General features: G+C 38.1%; 1 protein-coding gene across 1 annotated transcript in view; it reads left to right on the top strand.

Annotated features, from left to right (window-relative positions):
- Hmcn1 (hemicentin 1) overlaps positions 1-25221 on the top strand; it is a 492592-nt gene that overhangs the window by 418692 nt on the left and 48679 nt on the right. Inside the window, exons 82-89 of the mRNA XM_029559235.1 lie at positions 2372-2562; positions 5394-5607; positions 7309-7443; positions 8346-8536; positions 11204-11285; positions 15416-15685; positions 16177-16347; positions 16479-16649. Coding sequence (XP_029415095.1) covers positions 2372-2562; positions 5394-5607; positions 7309-7443; positions 8346-8536; positions 11204-11285; positions 15416-15685; positions 16177-16347; positions 16479-16649 — 1425 coding nt within the window. The remainder of the gene's footprint in view (positions 1-2371; positions 2563-5393; positions 5608-7308; positions 7444-8345; positions 8537-11203; positions 11286-15415; positions 15686-16176; positions 16348-16478; positions 16650-25221) is intronic.

The following is a 25221-nucleotide window of genomic DNA, read 5'->3' as shown; positions in this document are numbered from 1 at the left end:
TAGAGGTAACATTTTAATAAATGCTTTTTGCTTTTTACTTCATTCAAAAATTTATGAAATCCTTATTTTTCAACTGTATTTGAATCTTATGTGTGATTTCATAGTAATTAAGATAATTTCAAGTGGAATCCTTTTTTTTTTTTTAAGCTACTTTTTTTTTTATCTTTTTGAGATAGGGTCTCCCTATAGTCCCAGCTGGCCTGGAACTCACTATGTAGACCAGGCTGGCCTTGAACTCACAGAGATCCGCCTGCCTCTGCCTCCCAAGTGCTGGGACTACAGGCGTGCGCCACCACACCCAGCAAGTGGAATCCTTTTAATTGAATAAATAATTTAGCCAAATTAAAAGTCATAATTTATAAATTTTCCAAATTTCTTCTTTGCCTTTAGTCACTGTATTGAACTGTACTTTAGCCCTCTACCTTCAGACAGCTTCTTTTAAATCATTTGTAGACATTTTACCAAAATTGCCCATGTGCCAAACAACAATAGTTATAAAAATTTTATAAAATGATGTCTAGATACTAAAATGTACAATGTGTGGTCAAAGATAATGTCACCTATAAATTCATAGCCTTAATTTTTTTTCATTTCAAAAAAGGTAAAGAACTCAAAGATATGTACTGTACTCTAAGGTTGGGAGGCACTATCCCAAAATTCTAGCACTTAGGAGGCTAGGCACAAGAATCAGGAGGTCAAAGTCCTTGACTATATCATGAACTTGAGATCAGCCTAGACTGCATTAGACCCAGTCTTAAAACAACAATAAAAGTTTAAAAATAAAAAGAAATAAATAAAATGTACCATTGTTATGTACCCATAACCCTTAGTAAAACAGAAATAGCAGCCCTCAAAAGAAAACAAAAGATGAAGGAGCTAGCGAGAATACAGTATAAATTAATGCTAAGTAGATTTTTGTTTTTCCAACTTATTTATAATGTTTATACAAGTAGCCATTCGGGTAATGGTATTATACTTACTTATATAGTCAGAGAAAGATGTAAGATGTAAAAGCTTATATAGAAACTTTATTTTTCCTGAAAGCAGCTGTTAAAATGTCATGAAGATTGATCCATTGCTCATCCATATGCTTGAATAATTGCTAAACTTGTTGTTTGGGGGGGGTAGATTTTAATTTTAGCACTAAGAAGAGCTAATATTTTTTTCAATATTTTACGTCCTTTCTTTGGCAATAAAGATGTTAGTTACAAGTCCACTAAGGTATTTCTGAGTAACTGACTATTCAGCTCATCCCCGTGGTGGCTAAATTCCAGTGAGAGAAAGGAATGGAGTCACAGGACGTGTGAACACATAACAGCATATGGAATTACAAAGTCATGATAGAAGTTTCCTCTGTGATAGTACAAAAAGTGAAATAAATGTCTTGATCTGGCTTGACTTGTATTTGTTGTAACAAGTGTGGCTACTGTAGCAAAAATTTCCCATGGTACCTTGTGATATTCAAATCTCAGCAAATGCTTTATAGTGTTTTACAGCGGCTGTGACTAGTTCATTTTCTCAATATATATCTTTGAAGCAACTCCAGCAAACTATAACCACAGAAACATTCGTGGTTTTGATTGTTTCCCTTCAATTCAGTTAAGCAGAAGAAACTCAAGTGCAGAAAAGTCAGAAAGCCAAATAAATTTTAAAGATTTCCAGCCCATTTCTATGTCACTTGCTCAGAAACTAAATGTAAACATATTCAGTAAAGTCATTCTTGCTACTGTCAAAAATCTTGGAAGACCTACACAAGGTCAAACCAGTTTAAAATTCCAGCATGGTTAGGGCTTGGGCTATTGCGGCCTAACCCCCAGCTGAGATGAGGAGCTTTGGAAGTTGATAGGTGCTGGGGGAGGGATAGTTATCTTTCTTTGAGGGAGGTGACCATTCAGAAGCATTCAATCAATTCATCTCATATTTATTATTTTTTCTTTCTTTCTTTTTTTTCATTAATTTTTTATTTTATGTGTTATCTTTCTTTGAGAGAGGTGACCACTGGTAGGATTCTCATGTATTCTAAATGATCTCACACCCCTGAGTATATGGGCAGCACTAACTGGACTCAGGGGTATATATATTTAGAAGGGAATGTGATTGAGGGTCCTAAGTCGAGCTGGGTAGAGGAAAGTGGGAGCAGATATGAGCAAGGTACATTGTATAAATGTATTAAATTTTCAAAGAATAAATTTCAATATTGTTTTAAAAATGGATTGCTTTCATAGCAAAACAAAAAATCTTCACAGCTTATTTTTAGTATTCCTAGCAAAATTTCCTTTGAAAGAGTCTTTTGTGTGTTGATTTTTGATGAGCATAAAGTTATGCTTGAAGTTAACCTTCTGGGCGACTGTCTTTTCTCAATTCTTCATAGTACCACCCCGGATCAGAAGTTCAGAAGAGCTCTACACAGTCAATGAGAACTCCCAGGCCGTTCTCCCATGTGTTGCTGATGGAATCCCCACACCAGCAATTAGCTGGAAAAAAGACAATGTTCTTTTAGCCAACTTATTAGGAAAATACACTACTGAACCATATGGAGAACTCATTTTGGAAAATGTTGTGGTAAGTTTAATAGACATAAGTAGACACAGTAAGCCAGATGGTCAATTACCTTCCTCATTTTAGTAATTTAGCCTGGAAATATTTCCTTCAATAATGGAAGAAAATACTCTTATAAATTCATAAGATTAATTGCTCATGTATTTCCTTTTCTCTCCTTAGAATTAGAGCAGTATTTAACAGAGTAGAAACAAATAAATAGCTTCTAAAATTGTCATTTTGCCTGGCATGGTGGCACATGCCTTTAGTACCAGTGCTAGAGAGACAGAGGCAGGCAGATCTCTGTGAGATCGAGGCTAGCCTGGTCTACATAGTGAGTTCCAGGCCAGCTGGGGCTACAAGGAGACCCTGTCTCAAAAAACACAAACAACCCATTAAAATTGTCATTTTTATTTTATGGACATCTATCTTAAGAAACATTCTAAGTGCCTGTACTGTGTAACTACAGCTGTGTGTGGAATGGATGAGGAGCATGTTCTTAGGAATATCTGAGTTATTGCAGAGAAAAATATCAAAAAGATGTTTTTCTCTGGGTGAGTTTTAAATAACCCTGTCTAATCATTGACTTGGAAACTGAAACTTCAGGGAGCTGCACAAACTGAGGACACTTCATATTCTCAGATCTGCAAGACAGTCACCATCAAGCAGAGACAGCTGAGTTTTCAGTGTTCTCCTACTTGAGAAATCTACCTACAGATACAATTACACTTCTAAACCTTAAGAAAATAAATGAAAAAACAAAAAGTTTAAAACTTGTGAAACAATGAGCTGAAACTTTGTGAGACAATGGGTCGGACACATCTAAAGGACCCAGAAATAAGGCAGCTTAGCTGTATCAGATGGCAGACATATATAGAACTCTATTTGTGAATATGTATGAATCACAGTTCTTAATACTAGGGAAAAATCTGTAATATGTACAGACCTGGGTATATTCAGAAGCATTCAATCAATTCATCTCATATTTATTATTTTTTCTTTGTTTCTTTTTTTCCATTAATTTTTTTTTTATTTTATGTGTACATGTATATCACCTGCATGTACTTAAGTACACCTGTGTCATGCAATGCCTACGGAGGACAGAAGAGGGCTTAAAGGGCTTCAGATCTCCTAGAACTGGAGTTACAGACCATTGTTAGCCACTATGTGGGTACTGGGAATCAAACCCTGGTCCTCTGCAAGAGCAGCCAGTGCTCTTAACCACTGCGCCATCTCTCCAGCCCTCTTCTCATATTTATTAAGCACCTTTTCTTTGACTAACACTAAGAAACAAAATAACCAAAGACCCTTGCCCGTGAAGTTAATGCCCAGAAGAATGAGACAGATGATGAAGACTAAAATAAAAGTAATAATAATGTTATTTTTAAAACATAAAAATAAAAGATGGGTAGAGGGAAACAGTACAGGTTACAGATCTAAATAGGGTGGTCAGAGCAAGACACCATTTGAGCAAAATCTGAAGGAAGTGACTTAACCAAGCAATTATCCAAAGAAGGCACATAGCAGGCACAGTACAGTAACCAGTAGAACACCAGGAGAACAAAGAGCTTCAGTGGGAGCGTGCTTGGTATATTTGAGAAACTCATGGCCAGTGAAAGAAAGGAAAGAGAATGAAATCAGGAAAGAAATTAGAAAAATGGAGGCCAGATCAGGTAAAACCTTGTAGATCGTTGGAAACTTGTGGATCACGGATTTGCCTTTTACTCTTAGTAAAAGTCGGAATTTGTTGCAAATTTTCAGCAAGGGAACAATAATATTTCCCTGTGCTTCTGAAGGATTAGACTGCTCTGATGGTGATAACAAACAGTAGGATGCAGAGGTGAAGCAGAAAGATGTGGGGAAGATAGATGGAGAGCAGATGATAGAGCTCGCTGCTGAATTTTAGCAGAGAAGTGAGAAGTAGTGGGAGCCGCACAGGCTTTGCAGTCGGCACATACTGAGGATTGTCAGTGGATGGCTTAAATGTCTGAGTCTTCAACAGCATGAACAGTAGTCGAATGGAACAGCCATTGCCTGAAGTGGGGATGCCTGTAGATAGCAAGGGAAGGGGCAGTCTCAATTCCTTGGCCACTCCCATGCCACCTGTAGCCATCTGCTGGCAACTAGGTATCCAAGGAGAAACTGAAATAAGTTTAATGTAACTGGAATTTGGAAATAAATTTTGGGTTAGAGCTATAGGAAATCATCAACATATGGATGGCATTTAAAGCCAAGATACTTGATGAACTATCCAATGCAGATGGAGACTGAAAGGGGACCAAAGACTGAGCCCCTAACAAGCCAATGTTAAGATGTCGATTTGGAGGGGAAGACAGTAACAGTGGGTGGAGAGGAACGAACAGAGGGGTAGCTGGGAAAACGTGGCACTCAAGTGAAGATATGAAAGCTAATGTTCAATGCTGCGGGCCTGTCAAGCACAGTGAGTGATGAGACTGGCCAGTGGACTCAGCAAGGGAAACTGCGGAATTACAGGGAGCATCACATCTGGTCTCACCGTGTTTTCTGATGATTTGGGTGGTGTCTGGTCACATTACCCAGAAGGCCCACTATGTCCTCAAGATGCCTTTCCTGGAACATTGCAGAGACGCAGAACCCATGATGTTTTCTGAGATCTTCTGAAATGATTGCTGATTATGTATGGTATGGGTTTATCCTGAACTCATACATTTTAAATTACATTATGCAAAATCTAACTTGATGGTTTAGACTAAAAGATGGAAATTTAAATTGCCTTTAGGTAATTTGGGGGAGCCAGCACTATGTTCTTGTGTATTTTACGTAATGGAATTCAATATACTAACATCTGAAACCATATTTCTTTTTAAAATCTTTAGCTGGAGGATTCTGGGATCTATACCTGTGTTGCTAGCAATGCTGCTGGTGAAGATACACATACTGTGACCCTCACAGTACATGGTCTCCCCACTTTTATTGAACTTCCTGGAGACCTGTCATTAAATAAAGGAGAACAGCTACAGTTAAGTTGTAAGGCAACTGGAATTCCATTGCCCAAATTGACATGGACCTTCAACAACAATATTATTCCAGGTTGGTGATTTAATTCTTCAGATGTAAATGAATGCACCCACACAGAAGTCTGGCCCATTCTCTCTTCCTCTAGCTGTAGGAGTTAAGACGAACACAGAGTTGATTACTTTAAATTCTGTAAAATGGCCAGGAGTTGTGGTACACACCTGCAGTCCCCACATTTGAGAAGTGGAGGCAGGAGGATTAGGAGTTCACAGTCAACTTTGGCCACATGGCAAATTAGAGGCCAGCTTGGGCTACCCTAGACCCTGTCTCAAAACAAACAAAGAGAGCCAAAAACAAATTCTGTAAAATGTTTGCTTCTGCCCAGTATATATGCATTGTTTGTTCTTTTGAAAAGATGACTTGATCACAACATTGCATGCTGTAATTACAACTTTTAACCAAAACAATAATAATCCCTCTTTCCAAAAGAAGACAACATTGTATCTTAGGCACCTAGACTTATCTCTGGTGAACCTCCTTCATCACTGATCAATGGGTAAGGGGTTGCTGTTGGGGTCCTGATGACTCATTAATTTTACAGAATATAAAGCTTCTCAGTGTGTGAATGAACTTCAAGACTAAATAGATTAATGTATGTAGAAAATTTCTTGTCATTATATATATGGCATGTCAAGGTAGTGCCTGGACCCAGGGAGCACTCATCCCCAGGAGACAAATATCTCTGTACTTGTTTGATTTTTGTTTTTTGTTGTTAGTGTAAAAACATTGTCAATAATGAAAACACTTCCTGTCCCCAAGTTAACTTCTGATTAGCATCTACTAAATGCCTTGCTAGGAAAGTGATAATAAGCTTGAATTATTCCTGCTTAAGGAACTATGTTATGACTGGAATTCATCAACAATATCAACTTAGTAACAACGTAATATACCTTGCTAAAGAAAGACAATGTTCAAAAACCCAACCAGTACTATTTTCCAAAGGCATAGCACTAATTTAGGTAGTTAAGCTTTTAAGCATAATTTTCCACTTAATATTCAATGGTACAAGATCTTTAAAATAAAATGAGAAAAATGCATGCAAAGTGAACATGCTTACATAATTAGAAGTCAACTTTTTTAATTAGATTGTTATTTAGTACCGGTTGTTTTAAGATTAGCGTGCTTACCTCATGGCCTCTTCCAAAGGTGATAGCCTCCTTCGTAAATATTCACATCCCCACAATTTATGGTTGTTGGAGAGGTTTAAGTTATTACATATTTGGTTGTGTTATTATTACCTAACAAAGATGCATTTTCCTGATTTCCCCTCTGACCTGTCAAGTCAGTTGAATTACAGCTGAAAAGGTGTTCCTACCATTGATGTAAATTGTTTTGGAAGAAAACGAGCAGGGAGATAAATGAAATGGAAAATGTCATATTTCTGAATGAAAGGTTTTTGACACTCAGATCCTGCTTTAAGCAACACATTGAGATGAAAGAAGCACTTTAAAATGCTTTTAAAAAAGATGTTTGTTTTCCTTCTCTTTTCCTGTTCCGTAGGCTGTTTTTCATCCCTCAAACAAGTGTCTACAGACACAGTTACTAGCTCGAGGGAAGTATCTGTGGAAAGCACTCTGTTGTCCAGTTATGATGAGATCTCTTTGGTTCAACTGTTGACTGACTCATAAATCTAACCTGCAAAATATTACGCTGCCGTGAAACTTTTCCTAGGTCACTGAGAGGCATTTGTGTTGTTTTCTAATCTGTTTCCCTTAGCCCACTTCGACAGTGTCAATGGACACAGTGAACTTATTATTGAAAAAGTGTCAAAGGAGGACTCGGGTACTTACGTGTGCACCGCAGAGAACAGCGTTGGCTTTGTGAAAGCAATTGGATTTGTTTATGTGAAAGGTAGGTAAAAGTGATCCGTTTTTCCTTTGTAATTTATTTATAATTAATATTTGTATGTGTTTCCTTATTATATATAAATGGATTACAACTGCAATTTTAATAAATTGAAATAACGTCCAATATCACAAATGTGCAGAATCATGAGGAAAAATATATGAATATTTAGCTCGAAAGTAGGAAAGGGACTGGAGAGATGGTTCAGTGGATAGAGTCCTTGCCTTGCAAGCATGAGGATGTGAGTTCGGATCCCCAGAATCTGGGTAAAAGCTAGACAAGTGTGGCAGCTGCCTATAAGCCCCACACTCAGAGGAAGAGACGAGGAATCCACAGAGCAGGCTGGCTAGACAGACTCCTTGGAATTAGGGAGTTCTGGGTTCAACAAGAGACATTGCTTCAATAAATAAAGTGGAGAATAATTGAGGAAGACACCCAACCAAAGTCAGTGTTTGACCTCCACATACCTACACACACGGGGACACACACACACACACACACACGCACACCAAATACACACTACACACACCACATGCACACACATCACATACACACACACACACACACACACACACACACACACACCAAATACACACTACACACACCACACGCGCACACACCACATACACACTCCACACACCACACGCGCACACACCACATACACACTCCACACACCACACGCGCACACATCACATACACACACACACACACACACACACACACACACACACCAAAGTAAAAGTAGGAAAGAAGTAATTAAAGAGATCATTTGACATGAATCGAAATCATCCCGTAAGAGGTATGGCTTTTCCTCCCATTACTAAGCTATCCTTTTCTGTATGTCAAAAATCACACAGAAATTATCAGCATCTGCTTTGACTTTGTGCCTGTCTTATGGTATTTTCCAGAACCTCCCGTCTTCAAAGGTGATTATCCCTCCAACTGGATTGAACCTCTTGGCGGTAATGCAATCCTGAATTGTGAAGTGAGAGGAGACCCTGCCCCAACCATCCAGTGGAGCCGCAAAGGAGCAGATATTGAAATTAGCCACAGAATCCGACAACTGGGCAATGGCTCCCTGGCTATCTATGGCACTGTGGTAAGTCTCGCTGAGCTGCTGGGCACCTACATTGTCTGGCTGTGTCAGCACCACCAGTGAGAAGTTCTTCTTACATTCCTGTTTAAATCATAAAATGTAAGCCAATATATTCTTGTTTTTGATGTTTTATTTGAATATTTTAAGTTTATGTTTTAACTGATACATATATATGAATACAATTGTACCTATTAATAGAGTATCATGAGGTTTCAATACATATTCATTGTGTAATGTTTAAATAAAGTTAAACAGAGCTGTGTTAAACATTTATCAGAACTTCATGATGAAGACTTTCAAACTACTTTCTTCAAGCTTTGTGTTTTTATCTGCATTCATGTACTGTGAAATAACACAGCAGACTTTTTCACTCTCTCTAATGTTAGCTAGGTTCTCAGGAATCCCTCCCTCCCTCTTACCTACTCCCTAGCCTCTGGAAACCATCATCCTGCTCTCAACTTGTGAGACCAACTTTTCGTATTCTACATGATCATGCAGTACTTGTTTCTGTCGCTGGCAAATTTGACTTATCATAATGATATCCAGGTCCAACCATTTTGTCACAAATGACAGAATTTCACCCTTTATTATGGCTGAATAGTATTCTGTTGTATATATGAACACATTCATTTCATCCATCAACTAAATTATCTTAGAAATATGAAACAATTCTGCCTGTCAAATCAGTACAGGCAATAAGATGATTTTGTTGCTTTTTCCCAATCATTGATATAGTTGTTTAATATTAGCAGACAATCTCCTCAAATTTGTTTTAGGAAAAGAATCAAAGAATTACAAACTCAGTTACAAATAAGTTGTAGGACAAATTTCACCAGGAAACTGATAAATATACATGGTTTCCACAATGCTTCATTACTCAGAAAAAGTTATAAAGAAACGTTTCATCTAAAATTTTCTTAACTAGAGTAAAAATCTTTAGTTTGTTAGCTCATGTGTTGAGCCTTTCGGGTACTTTCATATTTAATTAATTGAATTAAAAACAAATAAACTATCATCGCCTAACCCATTCGGCCTTTCTCAGACCTTCTTTTCCTCATTTCTACACATTAGTTGTTGTTGATTATTCTTTCCATTCTGAGATTTTTTTTTCTGCCTTTAATTGCTGTCATACTAAGACTCAGATTCCTTTGTTTTTCTTTTTTTCTTTTTTTGAGACAGTGTCTTACATTGTAACCCTGACTGGCCTCCCTGGAACTCACTATGTAGACCAGGCTGCCCTCAAACTCACAGAGATCTGCCTGCCTCAGTTTCCTAAATGCTGGGATTAAAGGTGTGTGTCAACATGCCTGGCAAGATTTGTTCATTACTACATTTCTCTTTTTCCTCTGCACAACTCTTGTTATTAATATTTCAGAAATTTCTGATACTTTAATACCAATGTTATTATAAATGAAAATTTTATAATCATACAACTTCAGATTCCTAAATATGTAGCTCCAATGCTGAAACTCTTCCAAGTTCAGTTCAAGCTGCCTATTAGAAACTTATGCAGTGGGGGCTAGAGAGATGGCTCAGCCATTAAGGGCACCGACTGCTCTTCCAGAGGATTGGGGTTCAGTTCCCAGCACCCACATGGCAACTAATATAACTCTACTTTCAAGTCTACTTCTGGCCTCTGCAGGCATTGCACACAATGGTATACTTACACAGATGCAGGCAAAAACAAACACATTTTGGCTGGAGAGATGGCTCTGACTGCTCTTGCAGAAGGCCTGGGTTCGATTCCCAACACCCACATTACGTCTAACAATCATCCCTAACTCCAGTTCCGGGGGATCCAGCACCCTCTTTTGACCTCCAGAGATATTGCATGACATGGTTGCACTTACATGCATGCTGGCAATATACTCATACACATAAAAAAATAATAAATAAAATATCATGCAAAAAGAAAATATTTTTAAAAACACAGATACATAAAATAAAAATAGAAAACTAAATGTATAATATATTGAAATCTCAAATTAAACGCATATATGGTATAGGAAATAAAATTCATGTAGTACATATTTTCTTTATCATATATAAATTGTATAAATTTATGGCAGTCTGTAATTTATTATTACAAGTAAATTAGTTTTTCACTTTCTCACCTTAATTTTAGACTCTCTTGGGGCTCAGCTTAATGGGTTTTGGTTTGGGTTTTGGTTTTTTGGTTTTTTTGAGACAAGGTCTTCCTATGGCCCCAACTGGCCTGGAACTCACTAGGCTGGGTTCAATCCCATGGCTTTCCAGCTACCTGTGCCTCTGAGTGCTGGGACTAAAGGCGTGAGATACCATGCCTGGCTAATGTATTTTTAATAACAAAGATTAGGTAATTTGTACTGACTGGTTTAATGATCTTTAAGATAGCTATAATTATATTTTTCTTCCATAATTTTAAATATGGTTCCATAAAACATTATTTTTACTTCAATTTCCCACCCATTAGTATTCATGTAGATCAAAAAAAGGCATAAGATCAAAATGTTTTAAGTTGGAGTTCCTCCTCTTTCTACTTTTGTCACCCTCAGTGAGTTTAGACGTAGGTAGGTTGTTCTGTTTTCATTAAGATGATTTCTTAAAAAACAAAATTTCGAAAGCACTATTGTGGTGAAAGCTGGTTTTTCCCACAGACTCCTATGTTTACAAACATGCTTATTTCCATAGAATGAAGATGCTGGTGACTATACGTGTGTAGCTGCCAACGAAGCCGGGGTGGTGGAACGCAGCATGAGTCTGACTCTACAAAGTAAGCTGCTTGGGTAATCTCCAGCTAGTACTTCCTATCTTCCTATCGAAATGTTGCTTAAGGGAGGATGCCCATTTTCTTTAAGCTTGCAAGTGAGTCTGATTTTGTCTCCTGCTGATGAGGGAACAGTTGTCATGAAGAAGGACAATAGCACATGTCTACGGATACTTTTCTCTCTCTTGGCATGACATGCAGTGTGCAGTCACCGTGGCTGGAAGGCAGAGCCTTTTGACAACAGCGAGTGCCGCCCTGTGCTTCACCAGGCTCTTGGTGCATGCTTACGAAGATGTCCTTTCATATGCTTTACAGATACGTATTAGAAATGAGCACTAATTTAAATGAATTCAGAAGGCCTCCCAGACCGATTGGCATCCCTCTTCCATGAAACAGATGTGTGTTCTGGGTAGGATTCTCTGTTGGTCATGGAGCCCTGAGTAAACATCATCAGAAAACAGAGCTTTCAAAATTAGAAAAATGTGACAGGCTCCAATGGCCCAGTGGAAAGTCTACAGAACCATGTCAGGGGCTGCCCCAAAGACATCATTGTAGTGAAAAGTGAAACAAAGCAATCTATTTTGTATTTAACAGGCTGTAGTTAACATTTCCTTCATTCACTGAGAGTGATTCACTGAGAGATTCATTGAGAGATCTCTAGATTGGTATTTCCTGGCAGCTCTTTGCCAAGCTCCAGTTCTGTAAGGCTGACCAGATTGTAGATATTTAGTAGATACTAAGACAATGTTTAACTAATGTTCACACCTACCAGATGATAACCTCGGTATATTAATAGGAAAGACTGGGATCTGTGATCCAATAAACCTGAGGAAAAATGGGTTTAAAAATTCGTTTGCTTTCTAAATATCTATTAAACTCTACTAGAGGTCCAGCTTTGCTTAAGTAGGCCAAGTTTGTTTTCTACAGATTTTTCCAGAAGTATTAATATGCTGATGTGAATTATGTCTCAACAAGAGGACACATTTCACATTTTCCACATAAATTTTATTTTGATGACTCCCCTCCCCTTGTTTTTGAATGAACATAAAGATGATTCCACAGGATTCATTTCCCCTAGAAGACTGTTCCACTGACCCAGCTTATGAAAGGCATTGTTAAGATCTGCTCATGTACAAGTTCTGGCAGTGGCTCTTTTTAACAAATTATATTAAAAATACAATTCAAACTAATATTAAAGCCAAAATCAATGTTTTTATTTAGAGAAAAATATTCATATTTGGTTGATAATTATGTAAATTTTGTGCTTAATTTGACCTTGAAATATGTACACGTGGAATTTTATGCTTATATTGCTTTATAGATTTATGGACAATTAGAAATATCCAAATATGGTATCTAAAATTAAGATGTGAGTTTAGTTTCATACTTTTCTCAATCATAGCAGATAAGCTTATATAGTAAATTTATTGATAAAACATCAGTTTATAAAATATATAACATATTCTTAATATGAGGAAGTAAAGCACGGAATACTTCTAGTGTGATGTGATGCAAACATGAGTTGAAAGGTGAAGCAAGGGGTCGACACAGCGTGTGTGGAAGAGCAGTGTGCTGTGGGACCCTTGCTGAGAAGCAGAGCTAAGGTAAGCGAATGACGCCTATCAAAGTTTCTCGATGGTGTGTCAGCAATGCCTTTGCAGAAGACGCCACCCTATTATTATCACAACAAGATGCATTTAGTTCCATTTTGTTTCATGGTCTAGTTGTTACAGGCACACTCCTCCATCTAAAATAGGCTGCCACCACTTAGGATTATCTGATGCTCCTTCCCTTCTCAACATCTACCTTTCAGTTCAGTCTCACCATCACTGAGGAGCCATCCTGTCATCTTCCTCAAGAATGCCCTGACTGCCCTCTGTTCACTGGTTTAACTGTAGTTTCTTTGCAGAAAAGAAAGCATGGGTTTTATCCATCATTTAAAACTTTGTGAAGCACTACTCTTCTGATCAACCATCCTTTTTGGTCTTAAAAATAAAGCTATGTCTATATCCATAACATGTCTTTCTTTCCAAACAGGGTTCACAGCTTCCTGCTGAAATGGTCGCACTTTTGAAAATCCAGTCACAATCCTTTCTCCCTAATGAAGCCTTTCTTTGCTCTGTAGAACAATGTAAACATCCTCCTGGTACCTACATACAACTCCTTCACATCTGATTCTTTCTAGGTGTCCTAGTTTGCTTTTTGTTGCTGTGATAAACACCATGACCAACAGCAGCTTAGGGAAGAAAGGGCTTATTTCATCTTACAGATCATCATCAAGGGAAGCTAAGGCAGGAACCTGGAACAGAATCGGAAGCAGAGATCATGGAGGGATGCTGCTGCCTGGCTTGCTTCTTGCCTCACTTTCAGCCACCTTTCCTGTACAGCCAAGCTCACCCAGGGAGGGCACCATCCCACAGTGGGCTAAGTCCTCCTACATCTATTAGCAATTAAGAAAATGCCTCACAAATGTGGCCACAATCTGAGTTGTGTGCAGATGGTAACTGAAGCTCACTATGGCTCCAGGAACTTTATTGGGTGGCTTTTTCTGTTGCAGATGCTGATAACCTCACCTTCCTCTCCAAGCTCCTTGACTTCATCACCTGAATTCTCTTTTCTCTTGATTTTATTCCTCAGTGATCAGTTCTTTGTATTATTTGTAAACCTGTCCATCTCTTAATGCCTTTATATGTTTCTGTGTTTGGTCCTCTTTTTACTATGTTACATCCTTCTTTGACACAATCTTATCCAATTATGAAAGGCTCACCAGTCCATATACCTTGTCTACATCTTGATTCTGAGCTTCTCATGTGAATATATCTGAATCCACCTGCCATCTACACCTGTTTATATGAGTGTCTCACAGATATCTCAAGATCAATGTCCCAGAAAGATATAAATCATCACTCCCCAATGCCTCCCAAAAGATCTTGTCTTCCTCTTGTGTTCAATTGAGTTATCCAAACACTGAGAATATTATAGAAATCAAAACCCTAGAGCTGGAGAGATGGCTCAGCGGTTAAGAGCACTGACTGCTCTTTTGGAGGACCAGGGTTTGAGCCCAGCACCCACACTGCGGCTAACAACCATCTGTAGCTCCACTTCCAGGAGATCCAGCACCTTCTTCTGACTTCCAGAGGCATTGCGTGACATGGGTACACTTACATACATGCAGGCAATGCACTCATACACATAAAATAAAAATAATAAGTACAATTTTTTAAAAAGGAATCAAAACGCTGGAGCCATCCATTCTTCTCTTTAATTCATTCTATTCGATGGCAAAGGCCTGTCACTCCTACTTTCTTTTTCATTATGCTTTCCTCTTCCATTCCATTTCCAGTGACTGATTCGCCTGATGTGCTAAGTAGAGATTTGTTTTATCTGTCTCAACACCTACCATAGGGCCTAGAAAACAGAAACTTCTCAGTGCATGTCCACTAAACAAATGATTGCTGGTGAGTGATGGAAGAATGAGTTAATCATGACTCTGCCTCAAAAGTGTTTGAAGAAAAGAATTGAGTGTTCATCATGTGAAACTGCCAAAAACAACAAGAGCAACTAAGGGTAGTAGGTGTTTTCTCTGTTTAAAAGTTGTGCTCACTTCAAGGTAGTTGGGTATAACAGGAATCCTTTAGTGAGCACCATCTGTAAGGACATAGATGCTCAGAGAGTGGTAGAAACCGAGGTGGCAAAAAGCCCATGTGTTAGGCTAACCCAATTGGGGGATTTCAAGTACTTTGATATTTACTAAATAAAATAAGGCTCTGAAAATTTTTTATTAGTGGCCATTACAATTCGTAATCTTTGTAACTGGGAAGCAACAGTGCTTAGATAAGGAAATCAGCCAAATGTTTTTTTTTTTTTCTTTTCTTTTTAAAAATAAGGTCACTGGGCCGGGCATGGTGGTACATGCCTTTGATCCCAACACTCAGGAGGCAGAGGCAGGTGGATCTCTGTGAGTTCAAGGCCAGCCTGGTCTACATAGTGAGTTCCAAGTCAGCTGGGGCTACAGGAAGACCCTGTCTCAAAAAGACCAAAAATAAACAAATAAATAAGGTCACCAATTAATATAGGACAAAAAATGTTAAAATAGCTCCATAAAAACCAAGAAGGGGTCTATGCTTCTCCCATAGGTCCTCCTGTTATCACTCTTGAGCCAGTGGAAACTATTGTGAATGCTGGTGGCAGAGTCATACTAGACTGTCAGGCAACTGGTGAACCTCGGCCAGCCATCACCTGGTCCCGCCAAGGACACTCCATTCCCTGGGATGACCGAGTTAGCATGCTGTCCAACAACTCATTCTATATTGCGGCTGCTCGGAAAGAAGACACCTCTGAGTATGAATGTGTTGCTCGAAACTTGATGGGCTCTGTCCTTGTCAGAGTGCCAGTCATAGTCCAGGGTAAGTGTGGAAACAGTAGCCAGGGCAGCTCAGAGCACCAAAATTATGAAGCATCTTCATCCAAGTTTCCTTTCAGTTTATGGACTAACAGCACTAAATTAATGCAGATTAGAGTTTCAGATACCATGCTGACAATTCAAGATCTTAAACTAAAATTGTATTCGAATTTAAGACAAAAAATATTCTCAGAAAGCCATGAATTAGATATATATGATACATATCCAAATGGTAAACGGTACATAAGCTCCTTGTCTCTAACTCTTCCCATAGCCATGTCCGTGTGAGTCAGCAATGACTCTGAGAAGGAACTCCAATTGACTGAAGTTCTTCCCTCTCTTCTAGCTATTCATCTTTCCCCTAAAGGAAAACTCCCATAGCTGTTCCATAGCAACCACAGACTCAGCACTGCACCCAGTATATAACTTAAATGAAGTCTGGCTTACAATTTTTTTGCTTATAATCCTGAGATGATGTGCAATGTTTTTTTGCAGTTCATGGTGGGTTTTCCCCATGGTCTGTCTGGAGGTCCTGCAGTGTCACCTGCGGAAAAGGCATCCAAAAGAGGAGCCGGCTGTGTAACAACCCCCTTCCAGCCAATGGCGGGAAGCCGTGTCAAGGGTCAGATTCAGAAACACGACACTGTCAAAATAAGCTCTGTCCAGGTACATCTGAATTCAGCGTGTAGGCAGGGGCTCAACAGATACTAATTTCTGTTCCCTACCTTTGGATTACCTCAGGATCAGTGTTTCCTACTGAAATTTACTTGATGGTATAATGGTTTACCTCTGTGTAGTGGATGGTCACTGGTCAGAATGGAGTCTTTGGGAAGAATGCACAAGAAGCTGTGGGCATGGCAACCAAACCAGGACCAGGACTTGCAGTAACCCATCAGCTCAGCACGGTGGGCGGCCATGTGAAGGGAATGCTGTGGAAATCATCATGTGCAACATTAAGCCCTGCCCAGGTAAGGATCCACCAGTAACAATGGCAGGTTTTTGCACTTTGTGATTCCTGTCAAGGAGTTAATACAGATTAGAGTTTCAAATACCATGCTAATGGATTCCTTTCTTTCTTCATGTGAAACTGTATTACAGCTTCCGTCTTTGAGAATATGTTTGCTCTCAATGTTCCTTTTCTGTTTCCTGGATAATTATGTGAAGGAATGACAATGTTTAAGGCAATGTTAATCAGATTTAACAAAACATGAAAATGGCTGTATTTTGGTATTTTGTACTTTGGTGTATTTTTTATTTGTTATTTTTATTGTATATATATGCGTATATTGCCTGAATATGTGTTAAGTGCAGCCATGTCATGCAATGCCCATGGTGGTCAGAAGAGGGCATTAGATGCCCTAGAACTGGAGTTATGGACAGTTGTTAGCCATCATGTAGGTGCTGGGAATCGAACCTAGGCCTTCTGCAATAGAAGTCAATGCTCTTAACTGCTGAGCCATCTTTCCAGCCCATACTTGGTATATTTTTAATCATGCACCCAAACAATATGTACAAAAACAAAATTTGAAAAGTGATGAGGATTTGGGGTATCATCTAATTCAGCCATCCATTTTCAAAAGAGGAAATGAGCTTAGAGGTTAAAGACTTGCCCAGAAGTAAACTTCTAATGAGAAGCAGTGTGCTAAAAGTCTACCATTCACTGAATGCAAGGGTTTGGCCAGTTCTTTCATTGGTGTGTTTTCCATCTCTGATCTCCACTTATCTTCTCTTTGGCTTTATCCTCCATTAAATTCTTCCCATGTATAGAAAAACTGACCACAAAAAACTACTGGCTCACAGTGGCCTTGTTATCTTAGACCACAGAGGGAAAAAGCTCCTCTGTCTCAGACTCATTTCAGCTTCTGAGAAAGGAGTGTGTTTGATTTTGATTATGTCACATGTTTGCATACGAACTGTGGGCAGCTTGAGCGAATGCTTACCTAGCTAGTGTCGAAAGGGCTGAGGCTTCTTGTAGAGAAGAGACCGTGTAAAAGAGAGGAGGGGCTGGTCATTAACTTGTTCATTCATTCATTCATTTTTCTAAAAATACTTATTAAGTACTTACTCTGATTTCAAGACACTGCTTGAATTTCTAAATACTTGCTTGAATAGAATATGAAATGTTCCATTAAATGAAAAAGAGACTAATTAAAGTAGAAAATATCTTTTAAATAATGATAAGCTTACTGAACAAAGTCAGAGATGGGCACTAATGGAGCAAAACTAAGAGGGACACCTTAATTAGAATGGTTAAATAAGGATAAGGATGGGGGCTGGAGAGATGGCTCAGAGGTTAAGAATACTGACTGTTCTTGCGGACGACCCAGGTTCATATCCCATCTGTTACCCTAGTTCCAGGGGATCCAACACCCTTTTCTCTCCTCCACAGGCACTGAATGACATGCATGCACTTACATACATGCAGGCATAATATTCATACACATAAAATAAAAATAAATTTTAAAAAAGAGATAGAGACTTACTACATTGGGTATTGTGCCCTGTTATGCACATGAGGAAAGATTCAGAAAATACTGTGAATTCACTAAGGCTGTGTAGGTAGTTCAAAGTGAATTGAGGCTGATGTGATACCAAAGCCTATTTGCTTAGAGCCAAAGTATCTTAATACAGTTTTATTTCTATTGTATATCAAAACAAAGCAGTGAGCTGGGAATTGTGCTATATGCCTGTAATCCCAGCACTTGGGGGGCTGAGGCAAGAGGACCACAAGTTTGAGACAAACTTACGCTTTCAAAGAAATATTCTGACCTACTTAAAATAGTGAAAAGTCAAGGATTGGCTTTAGTCTTGAAGAATAAACAAGTTAATATAGTGGTACTATGTTCTGATGCAAAAAGAACGATAAATAACTTAATCAGGCTGCTGTATACTTTGTCAGCTGTGATTATTATATAATGAAAATTTTAAGGGTTTTACAAATGTGTTAAAAGTTACTCTTCAGGTTTAGTTACTATTTGTCTACTACTATTTTCCTCATTCTCCTGTTGGTCTACTATTTAGGGGGCCTTCCCTTCTCAACTGAGTGCTCAGTAATCCCACAACAATGGTGGAAATGGCTATGAAAAGTTAGCAGATGCTACGAATAAGAATTTCCCTGCTCACCTTAAGAACACTGACTGTCAAAGATTTCTTAGTTCACCATTGCACAATGGAGAGATAGCCCAAGATAATCTTCCTTATATGGAGCTATATAAGAATTTTAGGGGGCATAACAGGTTTGCTTTTAGCATGAATTTAATTTTAATAACATCAAACTTAAAGAAATGTTGCAAGAACAGCACAGAGGATCCTGGATTAGTTCAATCTAGACACACTAATCATATGTATTCCTAAATTAAAGGCATTTTTTCATAAGCACAGCACAGTTATCAAAATCAGGAAACAACATCGTATAATCTCCTTATCTCATGTCATTCTCTAATGTATGGTCCGTATTCAAATATTTTCAGTTGTTCTAGTATTATTCTTCACAATTATTTTGTTCCCAGTCTTGGATCAAGTTTATTTCTCTTTAAAATATTTTATTCATTATTTTTATTTTATGTATTTCCTGTATGCAGGTAAGTGCACCCTTGTCATGCAATGCTTGAGGAGGTCAGAAAAGGGCATCAGATCCCCCAGAACTGGAGTTACAGAAGGTTGTTAGCTGCCAAGTGGATGCTGGGAAACAAACTTGGGTCTTCTAGAGCAGCCAGTGCTTTTAACCTCTGAGCCATCTCTCCAGCCCTAGATCAAGTTTATTTCTCACACATATTTACACTTTTTTATTTGGAAATATTTTTTAGTCTCTTTTTGTCTTTCATGATGTTGAAAATTCTAAAATGTCTAAGTCAGTCATTTTGGAGAAGAATTTTCAACTTGGATTTGCCTGCTATTTCCTGCTGGTTTCATTTAGGCTTGTACTAGGGCAGGGGCACCCCAGAAATGGTCCTGCATCCTTCTCAGGAATCGATTCTGAAGTCCACATTGGTGATGTTAGCTCTGTTCACTTGTTTAAGGTGGTGTCCGCTACTGGATAGTTACTATTTTTTCTTTATAGTAAGTGTTTTGTAGGGAAACTGGATAGAAATATCTTATTAAAATCTTTAACTCACTGACTTTTAACACCCATTTGATTCTTGAATTTTCTGTGTTCTTCAGAAAAGACTGATTTTCGGTCATTATCTTTCTACAACTAAACTCTATATTATAAGAACTTTTTCTTTGTTGTTTCTTTATTTGATTTATATCAATAAGGATATTATTTAGTAGCATGATAAATGAATTATCATTCAATAGTTTAATAATACACTGTTACTTTATTTAGTATGATGCTCACAGCATCCTAAGTTTGGTTTCTGAGGCCTCCAGGCTAGCTTCAGCGCCATCCTGAGAGATCTCTGTGGCTCTTGTTGTACATCCTTACTTTCTTTTTTAGTAGTTTTTTAAATATTTTTTTTTAATTTTATGTGCATGAGTGTACTGCCTGTGTATGTGTGGGTGCACCCATATTGTGCAATGCTTGTGGAGATCAGAAGAGAGCATTGGATCCCTTGGAACTGGAGTTATGGATGATTGTTAGCCGCCATGTGGGTGCTGGGATTCGAACCAGGCTCCTCTGCAAAATCAGCCAGTGCTCTTAACCACTGAGCCATCTCTCCAGGCCCCCCCCATCCTTACTTTCTAGTGCAAGCTATCTTTATGTCGCAGATGTTGAAGCTTGATACACAGATACCAACTCACTTGTCTAAGACTGCACAGTCCATAAGGGCAGAGCAGCTCCCTAACCCCCAGGCTTGCTCTACCTTTCCTGCTCATAACCTGGAACTCAGCTTCTCTTCACAGTCAGAGCTGCCATATAGTACAACAAAGTCAGTTATTATGTTTTGAATTCTTCTTATACAGCAGTTCTTTTATATTTGTATTTTCCTTGTGCACTTGTCACGGGTCAGTGACCACAATTCAAGCCTGATGGGCTTGGGGGCCCCGAGGTATAGGTACAGAAGAAATCAGGACGCAGGGGACGCAGAGGTGAACCAATGCATGCTTTATTCTAAGAATCAACCTGATTTATAGTACAACAAGAGGAAAAGAAAATGTTCTTCTCTAGCCAACTTATCTCATTCTGACATTTGCAGTACCTTCCTGACCTTTACAATATCTTCAAGTTCCAAGGGCTCAGCCCTTTTTGGGATCTTATCTATCTTTGTAGCTTCATTATACAAGCTTACTTATGTACACTTAATAGGGTTCAAGGAACTGTCAGTCTCGTGATAGAAATCACTGCAGAAGAACATCCAAGTTCTCAGGGAACTGAAGCTTCCCAGTCCAGGTTTGAGTTTACTTCAGATCAGACCTTACTCTGAATTCACTTCAAATCAGAGCTTGGGCCTTCACAATTCCCCTTTATTTTTCATAACACCAGGTCAGGTTATAATTCTGGACAGAAAGACCGTGCCTGTCTTAGGTTGTCTTCTGCAAGAGCAAAGTCTTACCCGTCATTGGTACACAGCTTCTATCAACTACTCCCTGTCTTAGGTTGACTTTCTCCCAGAAGATCTTACCCGTCATTGGCTACTGGCCTTCATAAGCAAGAAAGCACAATCTTATATTGAATACAGTCCTTGATTTACTGCAAACCCCACTAAACTCTTCACAATGAAGGTGATTCTCTATTATCTTCAGTTTTCATTTTCTCATTATGATAATGCAAAGCAGTAATTAATGTTTCAGCAGATTGCTTACTAGTAAAGTTAGATATGATTCCAAGAACACATCGATACCCTATAAACACTACACATAAAAGTATTATAAAAGTAACAGCTGAAGATCCAAGACTATGTGACAAACTTTGCCACCATCCTCGAGGATCAAGACCAGGAAGGATGTTTGCTAAAGTAGTAGTTTCTTGATCAATAGAACTTGTAGAAGGTATTTCTTCTGAAAATATCTCATATATCTCTTCCTGTAATTGTATCTCATTAAAAGTTACATTATCCATTTTACCTTGAATATACAATTCTATATTATCCCATTCATATTTGGAATCATTATATTTATATGGGGTAGTACAAATTTGAGAAGAATTCCAATCACATACATATTACATATTTTTTTGTAATTCCAACAACTTATTTCCCAACCAATGTAATCCCCCTTGTAAAGCCACAATTTCTTCTTGTAGTTGTGAGTTGATCTGAGCCTGATGTGTCCAAAGTTTATGAGAATCATCATGCCAATGTTCAATAAAGTCTTGCGTTTGTACGGATTTCTGAAATGCCACACCAGCAGTAGTAGTAGTAGCAGCTAAAGCGATAAGTCCCAAAATAGCAGCAATAATCAAGCCAATCATACGTTTGCCTCGTCGTAACAGTCTTTTGAAAAGTTGCATAATTAATCCTTGAACTGGACTGCTTTCCCAGGGATGATACATCTTCACTGGAATCCATAAAGAATTTCGTTGAGTTAAAATCATAACTAAAGGCAAGTATATAAACGACAGTTTTGACAAGTTAACTTCATCCCCTGTATGATAATGGGTCCTATTAATATTACTAAAGGGAAATGTACACAAGCTGTAACATTATGGGTTTGAACCTTAAAAAAATCATAATATGCGGGAGAATTTTTAGTACCTGCATAAGTGCCATTTAAAATATCCACAGGCTTAAGAGCAGCTAATAATTTCCATACATGTAATTGAGGAGAATATAATCTTGATCCCATTCTCATCTGAGGTCGAGGATTAGCTATTCCTCCATCCACCCAAGCCATAAGTCTATCATTCTTTATATGATTATTCATAGGAACAGTATCATTCAGTATACAATATGAGTTGGACTTATTATATTCACTACAACCTTTTAACCAACTTCCCAAAGGACCCCAATCAACCCAAGTATGATTTTGAAACCTATAAATTTTCCCTTTTATCCCTCTACAGTTTTGCCAAACCAAAGGTTTATAGTACTTTATCCGATTATAAGAAAAGCCTTCACATTCTAACAAAACTAGGGCATCTGTGTCCTCATATTCTGTCCAATCAGGACCTACAGACTGAGCCGAGAGGTGCACTAGCCGTGTACGACTCCTATCCCAAGTACCACCAGGAACAATCTAATTTTGCTGTCTTATAGGATAACAAGGAGGAATTCCAAAACACATAATATCAGGAGACACAAATTGAGTATAATTTTAAAAAGTCCCTTCTTCATTAGGATAATCTGGCTGACCTGTTCCATAAGGTGGAGATAACACATTCATAGGAAAAGTTGTAACTACTATGACAGGTTCCTTCCAAGTATAAGGACGGAGAAGAGGGGGATTAGGTACATGAGCCCAATATATTACCTCAGCTTTAGCAGCAGAAGTGCAAGTAATCAAAGCACACATAGCTAGAAATAGATGTTCTGGGGTAAGCTCCTTTCCTGCATGACTAACCACAGACCAAGTCTTAGAAATCAAAGCGTTCATTTGACCCCAAGTGGGAGATGATGATCCTTCCTGATAACATTGACGTTTACTAGTCAGGGATGATGTCGCCATTGTTTGGAGTGGCATCTCTCGATCCTTTCTGGGCCGCACCGCCGTCTTCATTGGTTGGGGTCCGCAAAGAGATCCATCGGCCGGGATGCCAGAAAGAGACTCCATTTCCTATAGAGACAAAACCATACCCTTTGCCTGGAATCAGTAATTTTCCTGGTATCCAATCTTGAGATTCTCCTGGCTTAATCCAGACTTCCACTGGATCAGGTCGGAGTGATGATTCCTGTAAAAAATGCTTATCTGCACGGGATAAAACTTCTCCTTGGGGCAAATTTAAGAAGCTAATAATAATATTTCATATATTAATAATTTATGATTCCTTTGTCTTAAGGTTTTAAATTCCTCATAATCTAATGTATAACTCCTTTTTAATTTTTTAATATACATTTTAATATATCCATTAGTTCATTCTATTATAGCTTGTCCTTGAGGATTATATTCAATTCCCATTATATGATTAATTTTATGAAATTCCAAAAATTTCCTAAATCGCCTGCTAGTATAAGCAGGAGCATTATCTGTTTTAAGGGCTGTTGGACTGCCCATAACAGCAAAACAGGCCAATAAATGTTCAATACTATGATTAGTAGTTTCTCCAGTAAGAGGAGTAGCCCAAACAAATTTAGAATAAGTATCTATAGTAACATGTAAATATTGCAACCTTCCAAAACAGGTACATGAGTAACATCCATCTGCCACAAATCATTAGGCTGTTGACCAGGAGGATTAACTCCTGTAGGCAGTGTTCGAAGATGTAAAGGGCGGCACACTGAGCAGCGTCTAATAATTTGTTGTGCTTGTCTATAAGGTATTTTATAATAATTATGTAAAAATCCAGCATTGGTGTGTCTAGCATCATGATCAGCTTGTGCATCAACAAAAGAGACTAAAAGATCAACCTTAGCATTACCTTCTGTAAGTGGTCCTGGAAGATTACTATGAGAACGTATATGCATAACATACAAAGGATTAACACGTTGCCTTAGTAATTGTTGGACAGAAGCAAAGAGAGTATCTAATGGTGCTTTAGAATTCAATTACCGCAGAAAAAATATTCTTAAGCACATAACTAACATATGCTGAATCAGTAACTAAATTACAAGCTTGAGGAAAATATTGAAGAGCATATACAGCTGCTTGCAATTCATTTTGCTGTGCTGAAGTGTAAGGTGTATCGAAAACTTTATATAAGTGATCATGTACCCAGAAAGCACACCTTCCTGATTTAGTTCCATCAATAAAAGCAGTAATTGCATTAGCTATAGGTACCTCAGCTATAATTGAATTTATTACAAAAGGATGAGTTTGAAGAAACTGTCAAAACGCACCAGCAGGTTTATTATAATGTATTAATCCTACAAAGTCTGCTAAAGCTATTTGTAATACATCAGTTCATGCAAATAAGAACTGAAAATAATCTTGAGGTACAGAAATATAAATGTCATCTATATCTGTTCCACTTATAGCAATACTCCTGTTACGACCTTGCATAATTAATGTAGCAAGCAATTCCTCATATTTAATGAGAGTTTTTGGAAACGTGTGTTTGGTATTTATCCATTCCAAAGGATTCTCATCTTGAGCCAGCACTGCAGTAGGATAATGAAAAGTATATAGAATAACAAATCAATAGGTTTATCAATATCTACCTGTTCCAGAAATTTATTTTTTATAGCGAATTCAACATATTCAAGCTCTTGCTTTGCTAATTGTGTTAATTCTCTAGGACTATCAAGAGCAGGATCACCCTGAAGAGTCTGAAATAAATTGTGTAACTTATGAGTAGGAATACCAAGCACAGGATGAAGCCAATTAATATCCCCTAAGTCTTTGAAAAAAGTCTTTGAAAATCATTTAATGTTCTTAAATTCTCTAATCGAATTTGTGCCAATTGTGGATATATATGTTGCTGTTTTAAAAAATACCCTAAATAATGATAAGGCTTCTCTTTGTATCTTATTCTCTGCTATAATTAATACATATGCAGCAAGATGC

The sequence above is a fragment of the Nannospalax galili genome, unplaced genomic scaffold (genome assembly GCF_000622305.1).
Source record: "Nannospalax galili isolate Female #2095 unplaced genomic scaffold, S.galili_v1.0 scaffold227, whole genome shotgun sequence".
Classification (NCBI taxonomy): Eukaryota; Metazoa; Chordata; class Mammalia; order Rodentia; family Spalacidae; genus Nannospalax; species Nannospalax galili.
This window is presented reverse-complemented; position numbering and strand designations above follow the sequence as displayed.